The sequence below is a fragment of the Ovis aries genome, chromosome 6 (genome assembly GCF_016772045.2).
Source record: "Ovis aries strain OAR_USU_Benz2616 breed Rambouillet chromosome 6, ARS-UI_Ramb_v3.0, whole genome shotgun sequence".
NCBI lineage: Eukaryota > Metazoa > Chordata > Mammalia > Artiodactyla > Bovidae > Ovis > Ovis aries.
Window position 1 is genome coordinate 45,499,492 of NC_056059.1, and position 18,942 is coordinate 45,518,433.

Genomic DNA, 18,942 nt, shown 5'->3' on the forward strand with positions numbered 1-18,942 from the left:
GAACCCAGGTCTCCCGCATTGCAGGCGGATTCTTTACCGTCTGAGCCACCAGGGAAGCGCTTTTCATTAGTCTGGCGTGCTGCCTGGGCACGGTGTTTAAAGCAAAAGAAACAAACAAAAAACCTCTCTAGTGAGCAAGCAGGACTGAGGACCACTGGTTTGGAGACTGTCAAAAGGACTGTGGGTGATCGAAACCTCGCCTCCGTGCTCTCGCGAGGAAGTTCGGGCACCGGAAGTGCCCGGAAAGCGCGCGACGGCGGCGGCAGCGCGGGCGGCGCGGGCAGGGAAAGCGGGAGGCGGAGACCGCCCCGGCGGCGTTGGCTGCGGTGGGGCACCTCGCTGGTACCGCCGCCTTTGGTGCTCTGCCGGAAGGGTCCGGGGCAGGAGCGGCGCCGGGCTCTGGCAGAGCGGCCGCGGGGTCCCCAGCCAGCCTCCGACTAGGGAAGTCATTGCAGGGCCGTCCCCATGTTGCGTTTCCCGACCTGTTTCCCATCCTTCCGGGTGGTGGGAGAGAAGCAGTTGCCGCAGGAGATCATCTTCCTGGTCTGGTCACCCAAGCGGGATCTCATTGCTTTGGCCAACACCGCGGGCGAGGTGAGTGAGCCGGCGCGCAGCCACGAGAACACCGAGCCCGGGCCACCTGTCTACCCTGCCCCTCTCTGCAGTCTTGCTGCACAGTCTACGTGAATATAAGGGGCCACGCACAGGAAAGGTCTTTCGTACACCCATTTCCCGCATTCTGTGGCCAAGTTTTCACACAGCTTGACACAATCACACGGTCCTGCATCCCGGAGACTCTCATAGTTATTTGTTAAATGGGGCTTTTAAAGGCTCATGTATCACTTATGAGTTGACATAGTATTGGGTTCACAGATTCCGCCCTTCGTTTACTTATACAGTTCAGGCAGAAGAAAGGTGAGTTGTCAGACACGAGCTGTGAATATGCATGGTTGTAGCTGCCAAAGAGGATGTTTAAGAATCTTTATTCTGTTATCCAACATTCACAGTGTTGGTTGGTTAACCACCTCCCATTAAAAATACCTTTAAATTGAAACAAGAGTGGTGCTTCACCTGATGGAATGTGCCTGATTCACTGATTCCTGATGGAATGTGCCTGATTCACTGATTCCTGATGGAATGTGCCTGAGTGTTGTCGCTATTTCTGCTCCTGCTGCTGCTAAGTCGCTTCAGTCGTGTCCGACTCTGTGCGATCCCATAGATGGAAGCCAACCGGGCTCCCCCACCCCTGGGATTCTCCGGGCAAGAGTACTGGAGTGGGTTGCCATTTCTGGTTCACCTTATATTACACTTCATCAAGTGTAACCCAGTTGTAACTTTCTGCTGAAAGTTTTTAATTACTTGGCAGACATTTTGTAAGGAAACCTTCACCTTTGTGTCTTTACTCCTTTGGCCTTTTCGCAGGTGTCCTGATAGTTACTTGGCCAGGTGGGAGTGGTCTTCAGCCAGGCTTGGACACTAGTTGGAAAAGGGAACTCAGCAGTCAGGGAAACATAGCAGCCTGGAAGGCTGTGTTGATTATCATGGCTTTGTCGCCAGGGTATTGATGTCTGCTTTCCCAAAGCCCTCTATGAAACCTAGTCTCCCTCTGCATCCAGAGTGTTCTGGAATTCTCTCATGGCCCTGAGAGGAGTGCAGTTCCTTCAGCCACAACTGTAGGAGGGAAGGGAAAAAATAGCGTCAGTGTGACCAGATGAGTAGGTGTAATTGTGGGCACTTGTCGCTTCCATTTTCTTAGTGAAGAAGAAAGGGCACTGTTTAGGAATGAGGATGGAGACGAAAATGTTGGAATTTTGAGGAGGGAAGAGAACTTTGAAGAAGCCGACAAGGCGAGTGGACTAGTGAATCTAATAGGATTGTTCTTCAGTATTAAAAGGCACATGAGCTTACTGGTTCTGTAGTGAAACTAGTGAGCATGGTTGTGTCTTCTGTTCAGCTGCATGGGTGCTGGTGTGGTTGACTTTAACCAGAGTTGTTGTGCCAAAGGGTGACAAAAAGCAAGAGATGCAAGGGAGTCGAAGTTATGTACAAGAGAAGTGATTGTAATGATGAACTTTGAATTCTAACCTGATTAAGTAGGGAAGTGAGGTCATGTGTGGGGTGAGGGACAGAGAATCGATGGTAGACTCATTGGATTGTATGTCTTGGTGAGGTTGCAGAATTGAAGTTGGGTATTAGTCAGGATGAGCAGGAAAGATACAGACAGTGATGGAAAGTGGGAAGTTTGCAGCTGAAGTTTATGGCAGCATTTGTAGTTGTCGGTAATGACAGTGTAACAGACATGACCCTGGGAGTGACTGCGGTGGGGTAAAAGCTGTGGTCATTGAAGAAGAGGTAGTTGAGAACCAAAAGCCAGAACACTGTTGCTCTTGAAATCACCCAAAATGATGATGAGAAGTGTTGGAAGGCATGAATGAGCCAGTGCGTGCATGTGTGCTAAGTTGCTTCAGCTGTGTCAGACTCTGCGCCCGTATGGACTGCAGCCTGCCAGGCTCCTCTCTCTGTGGGCTTTTCCAGGCAAGAATACTGGAGTGGGTTGCCATTGCCTTCTCTAGGCGATCTTCCCCACCCAGGGCATCATACCTGAGTCTTCTGCTTGGCAGGTAGATTCTTTACCGCTGAGCTGTCTGGGAAGCTGTATTCCTTTCTAAAACATAAGTCTCTTGTTGACGTAAAAGTTAGGAAAATGTGTAGAGTACAGGGTTAAATTAGACCTTGTTTCACCCGTTTCTTTGGAAATACCTTAAGTTCATTCAGACACTCTTGACTTTGAATTTTTTCTGATGGCTAAATATTATACTTGGTACAGTTTTTTAACTGTTTAGATTTATTTTTGGAAATGGGTGTTTTTATTATCTGCCACTATGTCTGTTTTGTCCTAGGTTTTACTTCATCGACTTGCAAGTTTTCATCGAGTTTGGAGTTTTCCACCAAATGAAAATACAGGAAAAGAAGTGACCTGCCTGGCTTGGAGACCAGATGGCAAACGTAATGACAGTATTGTAAAAAATGTGTTTTTGTTTTTCAGAAAGAGTATTCTGTAAAGAGAACTTACTCACTGAAAGAATTTATTTTTCTTACAATGTACTAGAATTCTAAATACTGATTTGGGAATTTTGTTTTTTCAGATGCTTTATAGTGTTTTCATGGAACTCAGATTGATTCTGCCATCTTGTTTCATGGCAGAGATATCTCTAAAATGAAATCTGACTTCTTGGCAAAGATAAGTCTAACAGGAAGTTTTATGAGAATATACAGGGTACTTTGGTTTTGTTCTTTTGCTGTCTTGTTCTGCACTGTTTGTCCAGGGCTTCATTTGCCACTCAATAGTCAGTTCAGAGCCATCATGGCCCTTTTCTCCCCAAAATGTGTTTTAGCATTAAATGTGTGGTTCGTAAATATTCTCTCTGCACAATTGTTTACCTCACCTGAAAGACTGTCAGCTTTGACCCCCTTCCTTCAATTTCCATGTGATCTTACTCCTGTTGGTGCCCTGTGTGGTGTCGCTTACCATGCTGCTGCTCTGAGGACTGAACGCTCCTCTTCCATGTGTTGTTACACTGACAGTTATTTGAGCTGCTGTACATGTCTGGTCAGCACAGGAAAATGCTGCAATTCATCTGTATCATTGGTGCCTTAAAAAAACAAATTGTTTTCATAAAATGATATGTATTCCTCCTTGTTGCCTCCTTTTTTCCCTAGGTAAATATAAGTCTGTAAAAATGTCCTGAAAGCCTGTCACTCCACAGATAACAGCTATTTTGGTCTATCTTCATTTTGCTCAGTTCTTGTTTCTTCTACTGGAAAAAAAAAAAAAGTATGTGTAAAATTAGAGAACTTTTGTGAGTAGTATTTTGAGATCTTGCTCTGTTTGTCTAAAAACATCAGGATCTCAAAAATCATGGAGGTCAGTGTGTATGAAAATGTATTTAAGTAGGTGATATTTTTATCATTAAAAAATGTCTCCTGTTTTTGAACAATAAAATAGAGCTTAGCTTGGTAATGATTATTTCAAGATTGCTTTAAATTGCTTTAAAGAAGAGGAGACTTGGATTGCCTCTCATCTCACAGAGTTGTATGTATTGGTATACAGTGAAACACACAGCCTTCTGTCTAGACGGTCTTCAGTTTTATATGTTAGGAAGACATTAAGGACTTCTGTAGAGAAATGATACTAGATCATTCAGACCCATCAGTATTTGATATCCCTGTTCAGTAAAGGTTAGAAATTAAAAAGAGGAATAAAAAACCTTCCCAAGAATCAAGCAGATGGAATCACTTTTAAACTTTCAGGTGGGGACCAGTATGTCTTGGTGATACGATGTTATTGTTTATATGTTGATGTCTGTTCTGTGTTTTCTGCTTGGCCTCAAGGTTCCAGTCTAGAGACTCTGATATGTAAGATGTTAAGAACAGTATACAAGACAGTAGTAGGTTGCTCACAAAAGTTTGAGCATTTGAAAATAAGTGTCAATAACAGCGTAACTCTATGCAAAGATACCTTTCAGTGTTTTACTTATTTAAAGGAAGGATTTAGGGGTTAAAGCATTTCTATGATTATGATATATATAAAATAGTAAAATTGGGCAAGAAATGAAATACCCATTTTTCTCTTAATATTACACTGACTTATTCTGATTATTTCTTCTTGTTTTAGTTTTGGCCTTTGCCCTTGCTGATACCAAAAAAATTGTGTTGTGTGATGTAGAAAAACCTGAAAGCTTGCACTCTTTTTCTGTGGAGGCCCCAGTTTCTTGTATGCATTGGATGGAAGTGACCGTTGAGAGCAGGTAGAGTGATAAAACCCCCAGTGGTCCCAGTAGGATATTCATGAAATTTTCATTTTTTAAAAGTGGAAACTTAGGCACATCTGAGTATTGAGTATGTGTATTTGCTTTTAACCTTTTGTCTTAAGCTTATCAAGATGAAATTTTTTTTGATATTTGCTAGATTTCTTTCTCTTCTGGAAAAAAATCTGTTTTATTATTGGAGCAATAATGCCTGAATAGCCAAGATTTTTCTTTTTGGTTATTTTTTAAAGTTTATATCAATGACTTATACTTTCAAGTAATATTAGTTAAGATTGTTGATTAGCAAATTAAGGTTCTGTTTTTCTTTTCACCATATATTTCATTCTGGAACTTTGTGTTTCTGTGTCTGAGTAAATATTCTTCGAATATGAAAAGTGCTGAATAGAACATTTTGTTTTGATACTGAAGGAGTTCTTTTTATTTTTGTGATCCCTATAGTTTCCTTATTTTGTGAAAATAGTTTTGCCTTAGTCTGTGAAATTAAGTACTCTGCCACGTTTGCAGTAAAGATAGCCTAAAGGGTCAGTAGGCTTAGTGAATACTGAACATAAAAGGTTTTTTTTTTTTTTTTTGAGGAAATAAGATCATTTTCTTCCTGTTAGCTTTTCTGTTCTAATTAAGTTTTAAGTTAATATCAAATGAATTTATAAATCCTGATTGTTAATTCACAAATTTCCTCAGGAGGGGCTTGTAAAAATATTAGATAATAAGGTCTAGCCTGGGGTTTAAAATTCACTGTAGATAAAACAAGGATCAATCTGTCATCAAATAATAAAGGTTGCAAAAGGTAATGTGAATTTATAGGGGAGCAGAGTATACCATGTAATTTCTGTCCCAGTCCAGTTACCTGCTAAGTGTATTCCTAACACGCTTTCTGTTAAGAGTTCAGAAATGTTATATGGAGATTCCAGGGTCTTTTAGGACACCGCTTTTCACCTTATTCATTTCCATCTGTATTTGGAGGTAGGATTGAAAAAAATGCGAGGACACATAAAACTGTTTCAAAATACTTGGTGTCATCTTATATACACCGACTGGATTGTTATGTCTCCAAATGTGCATAAGTTATAGAGCCCGTCATTACATTATAATAACTTCAGTGTTCTTTAAAATTACTCTTGCTACTCCTATGTTCAGTGTTGGTTTTTAGAGGAGAGTTAAGGAATCACAAATTCTCAGTCCATATCTGGTACTGATACTAAATACATATGGATGCATTTCATATGCTGAGAAAATTGTTTATAAATATTTGTTCCTCTTAACATAAAGTGGATAGGCTGATTTTTTTTTTCTTTCAGAAATAAAGTTCAAGATAGATTGTTAAATGCCATGCACAGTTTACCACTGTGAAAGTCACTGTGTTCATTTGGTAATGTGTCATATGTAAAATTGGGCCTTTAAAAATTAATATTTTTAATGGAAAGAGAAGTAGAATCTTTGTTTTAATAATACTTATTTTTGCTTTGTCTTATTTTCCCCTTTGTAGTGTTCTAACGTCCTTTTATAATTCTGAGGATGAATCAAATCTTCTCTTACCTAAACTTCCTACATTGCCGAAAAAGTAAGTACCAGTGTTTAATCTCATTCAAATTAATCTTACAGGTTTCTTTCTTTTAACACTGACAGTTTTCTCATGTGCTTTAAAAAAATGTATTTCTATTGAGAGTTTTTTACCCTACTATTTTTTTTTTTCTAGTTATAGCAACACCTCAAAAATATTTAGGTAAGGTATACCTTTTCTTTTTTTCAAGTAAGATAAATCTTTTATTATTTGAAGCATATAGTTGAAAGATAACCCAATTTATTTTTATATTTTAGTGAAGAAAATTCGGATGAAATTATTAAGCTTTTGGGAGATGTCAGGTAAATCTTGCAGACATCTTAAATAGCAAGTTTTATTTTCTTAAATTTGATACTTGAGGCAGTTTTTAGACCAGAGTTCCAAAGATATTTTCTTTGTCATTTTATTTCATTGCTGGCAAATACCTCTGAACAATAAACAGACAATATCTATTAGTCACTCATTTTTATTGTATGATATTTGTGTCAAGTTTAATATTATGGTATACTTTCATTTTTAAAAAGTAAAGGAGGATAGAAGTGCTTGAGTTTCTGAAATTTAAATTGAATCTTCAGGTTCTTTAAGCCCACATAATACGTTTAGCATCAGGGCCATGATAAAACTGATGGCAATTTATATTAACTGGAAAAGAGATGATTTTGTTATTGAGGGTTATTAAAATAATATATTCTTATTTTACTGTAAACTGAGGTTTTTGTAGGCTGAATGAAATTTATGTTGTTCTTTTGGGGGAAAAAAGGAATAAGCCTGATGTAATTGAAATTTGGTGAACTTGTTTAGAGGTTCAGTCACCCTGCTAGGGAGCTTGAGTGTGCAGATTATACGAGGGCAGCAACAACTTGTATCTTGGTGTAAGAACTTGGTCCTCTCTGTTGTCCTCAGCTTGCTTGTTGCATTATTTTTAATCAGGCTTAATATTCTTGTCCTTGGAGGAAGCTCTGGTTTTATTGAGCTTTATGCTTACGGAATGTTCAAAATTGCTCGAGTCACTGGGGTAAGTTTTTCTTTAAGATTCTCTATTTTTGCCTCTATTTTTGTAACAACTGACTGATTTATGGAAAAGAATAAAACATTACTATTTTTCTCAGTTTCATTTCTTGGATTTACTCGTCCTTAAATGTTAAGAGGATAACTTTCTTACTAAGATAAAATAGTGATATGATGTCTGTGAAGATCAGAGGTTAGAGAATTAGGAGAATTAGGAGAATTAGTCAAAAAGTTTTTTCTTAACTAAAAGATTACTGTGGTACACTTGATTATGATTTGATGTTTTTCTAGCCTTGCATTTAAGAGCTGCCATTTGTGATCGGAATGTGATGAAAGTCATTAGAAGCAATCTTAGGCTCAGTCTTGGTCTTCTCCATGCCTTTTCTTATTCTTGCAGTTCCCTAAAAGGGCAGAAAATGTTGCGGCTCTGCAGGCTGTGTTAGTTCTCCAGCACTCGGGTGCGTAGTTAGGGTCTGTGTCTGCGTCCTTGCAACTCAGTGGACGCATGCCTTCATCTGCCACATACATGGCAGGAGTTACTGCTTTTTAGAGCTCTGAATTTTCGCTTCCTGTGTTGTAAGCAGATGCAGTGCAGCAATAACACTAAATATAATGGGGATTTGACTGTTTTACAGATTGTCGGTACTTGTCTTGCGTTATGTCTGTCAAGTGATTTGAAGTCATTGTCAGTGGTCACAGAAGTTTCTGCCAGTGGTGCTTCAGAAGTTTCATATTTTCAGGTGAGTATTTGAACCAGCAGAGAGTAAATATATATTTTTAAAGGTTTGATTTTTATTATCCATATCACTGGATTCTAATGGTCATTAAAACAAAGCAAAAAATTGACTTGGAGCTTCTAAATCTTAGAGTGTTACTGGTGAATACCTTATTATTCCAATTGCTCAGCATAATTTTCATCAAAACAGTGTTTCGATGGTCTGTTAATGACCAATATTAACTTGTTGCTATACCAGTTCATGTTTGTAACAAGTGTTTTCTTGGGATTTTGACCCAAGAAAATATAATTATTATTATAAAAATAATTGTTTTATAATTATATATAAATAATTATAAATATATAATATATAAACTATAATATATATAATTATTATTATAATAAAAGCTAATATTTACTAATTATTTAATATGTGCCCAGTACTGAGTAATTCAGTATATTTTATGTGAATCCTCACAGTAACCTAATAGATAGGTGCTATTACTATCCCCATTTTGTAGTTGAGTAAATGGCACGCAGAGCAACTGTCACTTGCTTGGTAAGGACTTGAAGGTGATGCTGGGCAGTCTGGCTCCAGAGCCGGGGCTCTTAACTAACACATTGCCTCCTGTATGAGATGCCCACTAAATGCCGGGGAAAACCTTTTCATTGTGTGCTGTTTGTATCATAGACTGTGGAAACTGGGCTCCTACAGAGTATTTAGATTGTAGCTTTGCCTTCAGGAAAATCTTCCTGAAAATTTCATCTCGAATAACCCAGCCACTTAGTCTAAGTATGTGTGAGCTCTCAAACCAGAGTAGGACGGAAAGATGCCGGGTGTGACGCAAGTGAGGCCTTATAGTTTCACTGTATTCACAGCAGCAGAGAGCTCTCGACTTTCTGCTATTTGCTAGAACAGTTGTTCATGGTTGCTCTTCATCTGAAGGTTCTGTGAAAATCCAATTTCCCGAATTGTGTTTGGTGCTATAGTAAAATAATTCACTCTTTATGTGGAATTTGTAACATGTTTTTAATAACAACTTTATTGTGATACTTCATGTACCTCTGTAATAGATAGTTAACTTGTATTTATTACTAGCTGTAATTCCTTAAAAATTTTTTAGATATTTGTGATCATTTTAAAAGTCTCTCATAATAGTGGTATAAATTAGATTATTACATTTATTCTAACTAAGTAGAGAGGACTGCTAACTTAGAGGGGGTCAACTGTACATAGTTAGATGCTACAGATGAGAGAATCCTAAAATTATATTCTGTTATTTGCTAATTTGTTATACTGAAAAGGAGCAAAATTCTGAGGTAGTCTTTCTGATACATAGTTATACCTTGACTCGTCTTTAAAAGTAGTAAATATATCTGTTTGTGACTCACTTTAGTGTTCTAATTTGACAGCTTGAAACCAATCTATTGTACTCTTTCTTACCTGAAGTAACTCGAATGGCCAGAAAGTTTACTCACATTTCAGCTCTTTTACAGGTATTTATTCATAGCTTGTTTTATGTGACTGTTTACTAATGTTGTGTAAATAAAAAACTTGAAAATCTTACTTTTTAAAGCCAACTATACGTGGCAGAGGTGTCTAGTCTGATAGATAAGCTTATAATGTCCACTGAAACAAGAAAAAGAAATTTAATTGAAAATCTATTCCAACCCATCTCTATATCTCCAAAAGAAAAGAAAAAAGTCATCTAAATCTTTTTAAACATTCTCATAATAAGGTATTTTGTAATTTTAAAAGTGTCTTTGCAAATCAAGTATTATGGAAAATAGTCATTCTAACAGCTTTTGGATATAATAAATGTACCCCCAGTTAGCAGGTGATTGGTGTTTTAGTTGGTTGACTGTTTGGGCCAGGCCCAGCTGAAGGTTCTGTTGTTCTGGGCTGGGTTCAGCTATTCATGCTGGTCTTGGTCGTACAGCGGTGGTCAGCTGGCTGGTCCAAGTATCTCTCAGCCATGATGGCTTTATCTGAAATCCACACTCCCCACTTCCCAACAGGCTAGATCAGGCTTGTTGGGTAAGTGGTGTGGACAGGGGAACGTCAGGCGTGTAAGTGGAAGCTTGCAAAGCCTTCTGGAGCCTTGGACTCAGTGACACTTGTGCTTCTTTGTCACACTGAGACACACGGCCAGCCCAAATCGACAGACTGGAGAAACCGGCTATACATCCGGATAGAGGAGCTGCAAAGAACTGTGACCTTCTTGCTTCAGTCTGCCACAGTCACTAATGTACTTCATGTCAAAGATTTCTGGAGATCAGTGTCTTTTTAAAAGGATACTGTTTGAAGATCGAATAGTTGACCAATCAGCATTTTAACAGTTAATGTACATAAAACACATCGTATATGTAAAAAGTTGAAAAATATCTATTTTACCAGATAAAAACTTAATTTGAGAATGTTTGATTGTTAAATGATTATCAAGTGTTAGCCATGGTCTCTTCTTTCTCAGGCTTAACTTTCAGAGTTAAAAGTGGTTTACAGTAAATCCTGGGTTTCTTTGAGACAATTGGCAGTAAGAAGCATGTATTATTTAGTTAGCATATTATCTTAAGTATTTTTTGCTACTTTAATATTTTTTCTTTTTGCTAATAGTATATAAATTTGTCACTGACATGTATGTGTGAAGCCTGGGAAGAAATACTGATGCAGATGGATTCTCGTCTTACCAAGTTTGTCCAGGTGATGTAACTGGAGTTTCCCATGGAAGGTGTTAAAGAGTGTATGATGTCCTTACTCATTTCATGAGGGACATGAGAAAAATCGGTCTGATTTGTTCAAGGCTCAGATCTTGATTTCTTTGAGATGGCTTGATCTAACCTCAAACTCTTGTCTCAGAGAGAGATAATGCCAGTCCTTCCCATTGGAAAAACTTAGGTGGGGACAGGATTGTGAAGTGGAGCTAATAGGATGTGGCGATTAAGGACAGGTGTTGGAAGAGCGGACTGGCTGTTTCCTCATAACTGCTATTCAGATCGGAGAAGGCAATGGCACCCCACTCCAGTACTCTTGCCTGGGAAGTCCCATGGATGGAGGAGCCTGGTAGGCTACAGTCCATGGGGTCGCTAAGAGTCGAACACGACTGAGCGACTTCACTTTCACTTTTCACTTTCATGTACTGGAGAAGGAAATGGCAACCCACTCCAGTATTCTTGCCTGGAGAATCCCAGGGACGGGGGAGCCTGGCGGGCTGCCGTCTATGGGGTCGCACAGAGTCAGACACAACTGAAGCGACTTAGCAGCAGCAGCTGCAGCTATTCAGATAAACAGTTTAAATATGGATTTGAGAGAAGGTTAAAGGTGAGAAAGGGAGTCATGTTCCCATAATTTTGAATAAATAATGCTTATTTAAAAAACACTTATCATGAGTTTATCCATCTTTCTCTAGGAAAAGAACACAACCACATCAGTGCAAGATGAATTCATGGACTTGTTGTTGTGGGGGAAAGCAAGGTAATAAACTTACATTAGAAACTTTTGCTTTACCTTCTCTTTTTAAAGTAATTTATTTCTGGCTTACTTCACTCTGTATAATCGGCTCCAGTTTCATCCATCTCATCAGAACTGATTCAAATGAATTCTTTTTAACGGCTGAGTAATACTCCATTGTGTATATGTACCACAGCTTTCTTATCCATTCATCTGCTGATGGACATCTAGGTTGTTTCCATGTCCTGGCTATTATAAACAGTGCTGCGATGAACACTGGGGTACATGTGTCTCTTTCAATTCTGGTTTCCTCGGTGTGTATGCCCAGAAGTGGGATTGCTGGGTCATAAGGTAGTTCTATTTGCAATTTTTTAAGGAATCTCCACACTGTTCTCCATAGTGGCTGTACTAGTTTGCATTCCCACCAACAGTGTAGGAGGGTTCCCTTTTCTCCACACCCTCTCCAGCATTTATTGCTTGCAGATTTTTGGATCGCAGCCATTCTGACTGGTGTGAAGTGGTACCTCATTGTGGTTTTGATTTGCATTTCTCTAATAATGAGTGATGTTGAGCATCTTTTCATGTGTTTGTTAGCCATCCGTATGTCTTCTTTGGAGAAATGTCTATTTAGTTCTTTGGCCGAAAGAAAAACACCAATACAGTATACTAACACATATATATGGAATTTAGGAAGACGGCAATGACGACCCTGTATGCAGGACAGGGAAAGAGACACAGATGTGTATAACGGACTTTTGGACTCAGAGGGAGAGGGAGAGGGTGGGATGATTTGGGAGAATGACATTCTAACATGTATACTGTCATGTGAATTGAATCGCCAGTCTATGTCTGACACAGGATGCAGCATGCTTGGGGCTGGTGCATGGGGATGACCCAGAAAGATGTTATGGGGAGGGAGGTGGGAGGGGGTTCATGTTTGGGAATGCATGTAAGAATTAAAGATTTTAAAATTTAAAAAAAAAAAAAAAGTAATTTATTTCAAAAGTAACTCATATTCATTGTAAAAAAAAAAAAATAGAAAATTCTGATGCACAAAAAACAAAGAATAGTATATATCTTTCTAGGATTTTTTATTCACGTATTTATTTCCTATGTAAATGTAATCATTTTATGTGTATGTACCATGTATACATATATCTGTACTTTTTAAATGTATAAAAAATTAAAAATTTTTATGTAGCTAAATCACTCTTTTCCTTTATTGTATTTACCTCAGCATTATTCTTAAAAAGATCTTTCCCATAGTAAGCAGTCAAAGATCTTTATTTTCATCTAGAGATTTTTTTTGGTGGTTTATGATTTTATCCCATTTAGATGTTCCAGATATGATTTATTTGGTTGTATGCTATGAAAGACGTAACAACTTATTTTTTTCTAAGTGTCTAATAATTGCCCAGTGTAACTTACTGAGTAGTACATCTTCTCCTTACTGACATGAAATACCATTTCAGTGTATAGCACATTCTCATGTCTATTTCAGTCTGTGTGTGGACTTTAACGTTTCCTGTTTTTGTCTGTTTCTCTGAGTACAACAAAGTCTTAATTTTTGTTGGGCTATTTCTTTTTATTTGTTTAAAATCTTTGTTTAAATTTGTACTTTGAAATTAAATGTTTTAAGTGATGCATTCAGATTTTAAATAGAGAAGACTAAAAATACTTTCTTTTTCATTCTAGTGCTGAACTTCAGACCCTCTTAATGAACCAGTTAACAGTAAAGGTGTGGTTATCTTTGTACTTTAATGGCTATGAACATAGTCTTAATTTTTTTTGAATGGCATATAGTATCTTCCTTGTTTGCTAAATGTCGTTTTTTTTTCTCTTAATCAGGGCTTAAAGAAGCTTGGCCAGTCTATAGAGTCATCATATTCCAGTATACAAAAATTGGTTATAAGTCACTTACAGAGGTATGAAGATGACAGAGAATCTTTTGGTGTTGCTTCTGCACGTACCTATAGCATTGGTTTCCTTTCTTCAGCCTTCTTTTCATCATCTGGCATTCTCTGTTAGAGCGTCTTCTGGCTGACATTTTTGCCTTAGCATTCGAGGGGAATCTTAAAGTGCCCAAGATTTAAAGAATCGATAATAATGACTCTGCTCTGTGAAATAACTTTCCAACATCTTTTCACCACCCGAGGCCCTATCTGGGCTTTTTTCTCACCCAGACAGCCATGAGTTATGTCTTGAATAGGGCATATACCCTTTTTTGAGCAGTGAAATTAAGTATGTTTGTATATCATTTTATATGTTCTGTAAAAGCATGTTACATATTTTTGCATGTAAGTCCTTGGCAAGGTGTTGGTTGTGATTATCCTCGTTTTACATAAGAAGAAACTGAAGTTTAGAAAGGGCATGTGGCATATGAAGTTCAGAAAGGGCAAAGTTATTACGTGTCAGAGCCAAGACTGTTCTAGACCCTCAAGTCTCATGCCATTTCTAAACACCGCTCCCTCAGTGAGGCCACTTGCTGGTTGATGCTCAGTGTTTGACTTAGATTTTGACAGATTTCTTTATGCTGAGACCCCGGGCCCTTACCTCCCTCTTTGAGCACTGTAGGGCTGTCGGCCTGGTCTCCAGGCCGCACTGTGCCCTCAGATGTGTTCCACAGTGGATCTGATCATGCTACTCTTACTAAAAACTTCCAGTGCCTTCCCATTTGTTAGGACCCATGTCTTTGGTGGCCTTCTCAAACTTGACACTTTTGTCTCCTACCTGGGGCTTTTGTACGTCTCTTTGCTTTTTGGAACACTTCCACTCTGTTCTTCACTTGCATTTTCCAGCTCTCAGCTCAGATGTTCAGAGAATCCTTCTCTAATTCCCAGACTAGTTCAGGTTCTTCTCTTTCACCTGTACCTGGTGTGTTGAAATGGTCTGATTATGAAATTATGAAACTGTCTGATTATGTGGTTATGACTGTCTCCCCCATTAGACTATCAGTGTTATAAGGACCCTTTTGTTTTGTTTACCATGAAGTCCCCATAGTGCCTGACCTGAAGTTGGAGCTTAATAAATATTTGCTCAGTTTTAAATACATAGCTGTTAGGTGAACAAGATGACCGTATGACTATCTTAACAGTGCCAGGACCAACTGTGGAACATAATTTGATCTCATAAAGTTTAATCATGTGGCCAGTCCGTCTCACTAGTCATGACAACCAAATGATTCTGCTTCAGTGTTTTGAAATAATTTTGAGAGCTAATAGTCCCTCATAGTAAGGAAATTAGAGTTACTTTCAGTTTTTATTTTTGAAAACTTAGAAACATTCAAGCAAGATAATAGGTGCCTGCCACCCTGATGACGGTGATGATGCTAATTTATTTCTGCTCTGTTTTTGATAGTGGCTCAGAGTCTTTACTATACCATTTGAGTGAACTGAAAGGAATGGCTTCATGGAAGCAAAAATATGAACCTCTTGGACTAGATGCTGCAGGAATTGAAGGTGATAATTTTATTTCTCAACAGACTGCTTTAAACTCACTTTACTTATTGGACAAATGACATTTACTTATTTACTTCTTTTCAGATGCTATTACTGCAGTAGGTTCTTTTATACTCAAGGCAAATGAACTTCTTCAGTAAGTATTGGGGATACTTGAATATTGAAATCATTGACTTGAGAATATTTCACTTTTTGTAATTGAGAACCTAGCAAATTGTGATTTTCTTAAAATGAGATTTTAAGTTCTTATGAAAATTGCATGTTTGTAGGATTAAAACAAACCAATAGCGCAGTGATTGTAAAAATTCACATGGTATTTTCCTATCTCACCCATCCTCACCTCAGGTCCTCTCTTCAGAGGGAATCCTTTAAACTCTTGTGACTGTTTCTGGTTTTAGTTCTATAGGTTACTTCCATATTTTTAAATTGTATGACTGTACTGCATTTCTTGTATTTATCAGTTTTTTGAAATTGTTCCTTTGTTTCTCTTTGTTTTTCCTAGACTCTATTTGCTTTCTTTTTTCCTTGCACTGTCTCTCTTTACCACATTTTTAGGTTTTCTCCCTGTCTCAGGGGTAGCATCACATCCCTGGAATTCCCCTCTGTCCCTGGTGCCTCCTCTGTTAGCCACCCACCTCACAACACCCCCGCCGCCACCACGCCCGCACCAATCTGTCCATTGGTTCCGGCTCTTGTGCCAGCTACCACCCAGGCGTTTTCCTCATTGCTTTCATGGGTTAGATCCTTACTTTCATGATCTCCTCTGTTTCTTGGTTCATTTAATCACTTTGTGGAGAATGTCCTCCAATTACTTAGAAAACAGATGTGTAAGGGTAAGCTTTCTGTGTCCCTTTGTGTCTTTTCTCCTCCTACCACACTTAATTGACAGTTTTGACTGGGTATGGATTATGAAGGGAGATTTATTTTCTCCAAGAGCTTTGAAAGCATTGCTCTGTTGTATTCTAGCCTGTTTGTTGCTGATGGAAGGTCTGGTGCTTCTGATTCTCATTCCTTTGTATGCTGTTTTTTTTCTTATCTTGAAAACTTTATTCCTCATCCTTGATACACTGAAATTTCACAGTAGTATTTTAAATGTGGGTCTTTCCATATATTGCACTGATAATTTAAAAAATGCTATTTTTAAGCTGAACTCCGTTGTATTATTATTTTGATAATTTCCTCTTCTCCCCCACTTTTTAAAACTAGATTTTTGTTCTAGAAATCTAGTTGGTCATATTAGACTTCGTGGATTGACCCTCTATGTCTTTTATTTTTACTCACATTTTTTAAATAGCTTTGTCTTTACTGTTTCTTGTGAAGTTTTCTTGACTTGATTATCCAGCACCATCTTTCATCATATACATTTATTGTGCGTTTTTCATTATGTTTTAAACATTATTCTAGATGCTGAGAGTGTAGTAGTGAACAAAACTGATAAAAATCTTACCTTCATAGATACTGTATTCTAATGTGATGAGACAGATAATAAAGAAATGAATAATTAAAACCTATAGCAGGTCAGATAGTGGTTTGTAGTGGTGGGAAAAACCATGTAGGGAAGGAGGATCTAGGGTGTGCTGGGGGTAGGGGTGCAGTTTTTTGGTCAGGGAGGGCCTCGAGGGTGGAAGGAGTGAGCCTTGCTGATATTTGGGGGCAAAGGGGACAGCAGGTATAAAGGCCTTGAGTTTGGAGCAAGCCTGGCATACTTGAGGGGCACCTCCAGGAGCCACTAAGTTAGTGAACTTAGCAACAGTGTGAGCGATAGGATAAGGTGAAAGAGGTCATGGAGGATGGGTCAAGTTGTGTAGCGCCTGTAGGCCGTCGTAAGGACTTTGGCTTTTACGCTGGACATAATAAAGAATAACATAATAAGCTCTTAGAGCATTACAGGCTGTGGGGGAACAGGATATGACTTAGAATCTTTTTGATCCCTCTTGTTATTTACTTAGTGTTGAGGATAGATTATATGAGGGCAAGCACAGAAGCCAAGAGAGAAATGGTGGTCAGAATCTGAAATGGTCAGAACCTGAATATATTTTGAAAATAGAACCAAATGGGTAAGAGACAGTGAAAGACGGGAGTAGTAGGATAAGTCTTGGTGGTACGACTGTTGGGATGCTGGCAAGAAGTCACTGGAAAGAAAGCTGGTGGTTGTGGTTGAGTAGGATGCATGAAATTGAGATTTAGAAGGCTCAGGTTGGTAAAGAGGGTCTAGGGTGTGAACTTTGGAATAAGAGTCCAGGAGGAATGGAGAATGAAGTCATTGACCCACGCCATGCTCTTGCATGTTTTATTATGGCAGTCCTGTCTTAATTACTAAGTGTTTTCTTATTTGTTTACTCATTTTTCAAAGCAGCGCCCTTGCTCTGTACATATGACATTTCATGGCTCTCTGAGGACATTAATTAGATTTTTTAAAAGTCTTTGCTGCTTCCTGAATTATCTGTTTATATGTCACTTTGCTGTTTGTTTTGGTCTCTTGTGGCAAGCTTTCTGCAAAAACCTGATGCCCGATTGTTTACTCATATTTATTCCTGAGGCAGTTTACAGTTGCTTGGAGTTGCGGGGTGCAGGGTGGACCAAAGCCAGCACGAGTGCCAGCGCATGTCGGCCTGTGCTGAACCCCTCTCTTTCAATTTCAGTCCTCCTTTGCCCAGCCCAACGTCATCCTGATGTCTTCTGCTGAGCTTGATGTCTCTAAGGACTGAGTGTCTCCGGGGCTCTGCTGGGTGGATGACTCTGTGCTGCTCCCTCTCTGAAGTGCCTCACATGTGGCCACTGCTGGTGACCTTCACCAGTCACCAGTCTTCTGTCTGCTTTTGACATTTCTGAAACTTAAAAAACCTTTTTTTTCTATCATCTTTTTGTATGTGAGTTTATAACACGTACACCCCTCCCCACTGTCGTTTTAATGGAGTTTAGAATATAGATGTGTGTGCTCAAAGAACAGGGAGGGAAATGACATTCCTTTTCCTGAATGTTGAATAATTTTTTGGTTCTGCATATTTGCAGAGAGTAAACATAAAATACTAAGTTTTCTCTGATCATGTTTTAATATGAATGAAAGGTTGTTGATTTGACTTCTTGCTCCTTGGAGATAAGTGAAATAAAGCATTATTTTAGATTATAATGGAGAAACTGAGACAGTGAGAGTTTTAACATTAGCCTGGGGTTGGGGTGAGCTGAGAAAGACAGGAATCTTTTTTCCCCCCATTTTTGCTGCAGGAGTTTTGATCGTGGTGCTTGGTAACGCAAGAGATGTCACAGTTTTTTATGTCAGGTGTTGTACTGTGTACAGAAAGGTTAATGATACTGACCTACTTCTCCAGTAGTATTATGAGACTTAATGCTTAGAAGGGACTTTGAGATTTAGGGGTGAAAAGGGCACATATTATTTGCTTAGAGTAATTATCTTACAGATGTGAGCTTAAAGAGCTTTAAAAAAATGATATCCATTTCTATATTCAGAAACACTTTCATCAAAGTGTAGATGACTTCCACTTATAACACTTAATCTTCAGGGTACGTTTGTGTAAAGCCCAAGGAAATTCGATTTTTGAGATCTGTTACTATAAGGATAAAAATATCAGCTTCCATAAGTAATGTCTTATTGATATCATAGGTAATGGTAGTGACATAGTATAAACTTATAATGATGATTTTCTGTTATGGTTGATATTTTTTCTTCTTACTGATCAGTGATCTTTTAAAAAAAAAACAGAATAGTGCTGAAAACTGTTTGTTTGTTTTTTTTTTTAATTTCTTTTGGTTCCAAAGTTAGAAAAGGATTTCATACTTTATTGAATGCTTGGAGAGACTATTACAGTTTGTGGCAAGGCTGTTATAACCAGTTAGAATCTGAGTTATTTGCTTTATTTTTAAAAAGAATCAAGATCTGCTCTTTTGAGAGTTTATTTTTAGCT

The 18,942-nt window shown here is 38.4% G+C and overlaps 1 protein-coding gene across 2 annotated transcripts in view; it reads left to right on the forward strand.

Moving 5' to 3' along the window:
* The first annotated feature begins 231 nt into the window (after positions 1-231).
* The window catches only part of ANAPC4 (anaphase promoting complex subunit 4), a 35,390-nt gene continuing 16,679 nt past the window's right edge, over positions 232-18,942 (forward strand). The window contains exons 1-15 of one of the 2 annotated variants that reach the window (XM_004009748.6): positions 232-594; positions 2,901-3,006; positions 4,676-4,808; positions 6,316-6,390; positions 6,526-6,552; positions 6,648-6,692; positions 7,321-7,405; positions 8,034-8,138; positions 9,527-9,610; positions 10,728-10,814; positions 11,521-11,585; positions 13,257-13,299; positions 13,410-13,486; positions 14,919-15,019; positions 15,104-15,155. In XM_004009748.6, the coding sequence (XP_004009797.2) occupies positions 466-594; positions 2,901-3,006; positions 4,676-4,808; positions 6,316-6,390; positions 6,526-6,552; positions 6,648-6,692; positions 7,321-7,405; positions 8,034-8,138; positions 9,527-9,610; positions 10,728-10,814; positions 11,521-11,585; positions 13,257-13,299; positions 13,410-13,486; positions 14,919-15,019; positions 15,104-15,155 (1,214 nt within the window). In that variant the 5' untranslated portion in view covers positions 232-465. Of the gene's footprint in view, positions 595-2,898; positions 3,007-3,146; positions 3,278-4,675; positions 4,809-6,315; positions 6,391-6,525; positions 6,553-6,647; positions 6,693-7,320; positions 7,406-8,033; positions 8,139-9,526; positions 9,611-10,727; positions 10,815-11,520; positions 11,586-13,256; positions 13,300-13,409; positions 13,487-14,918; positions 15,020-15,103; positions 15,156-18,942 lie in introns of those variants that run through there. The other variant, XM_042251283.1, reaches the window with a different exon arrangement.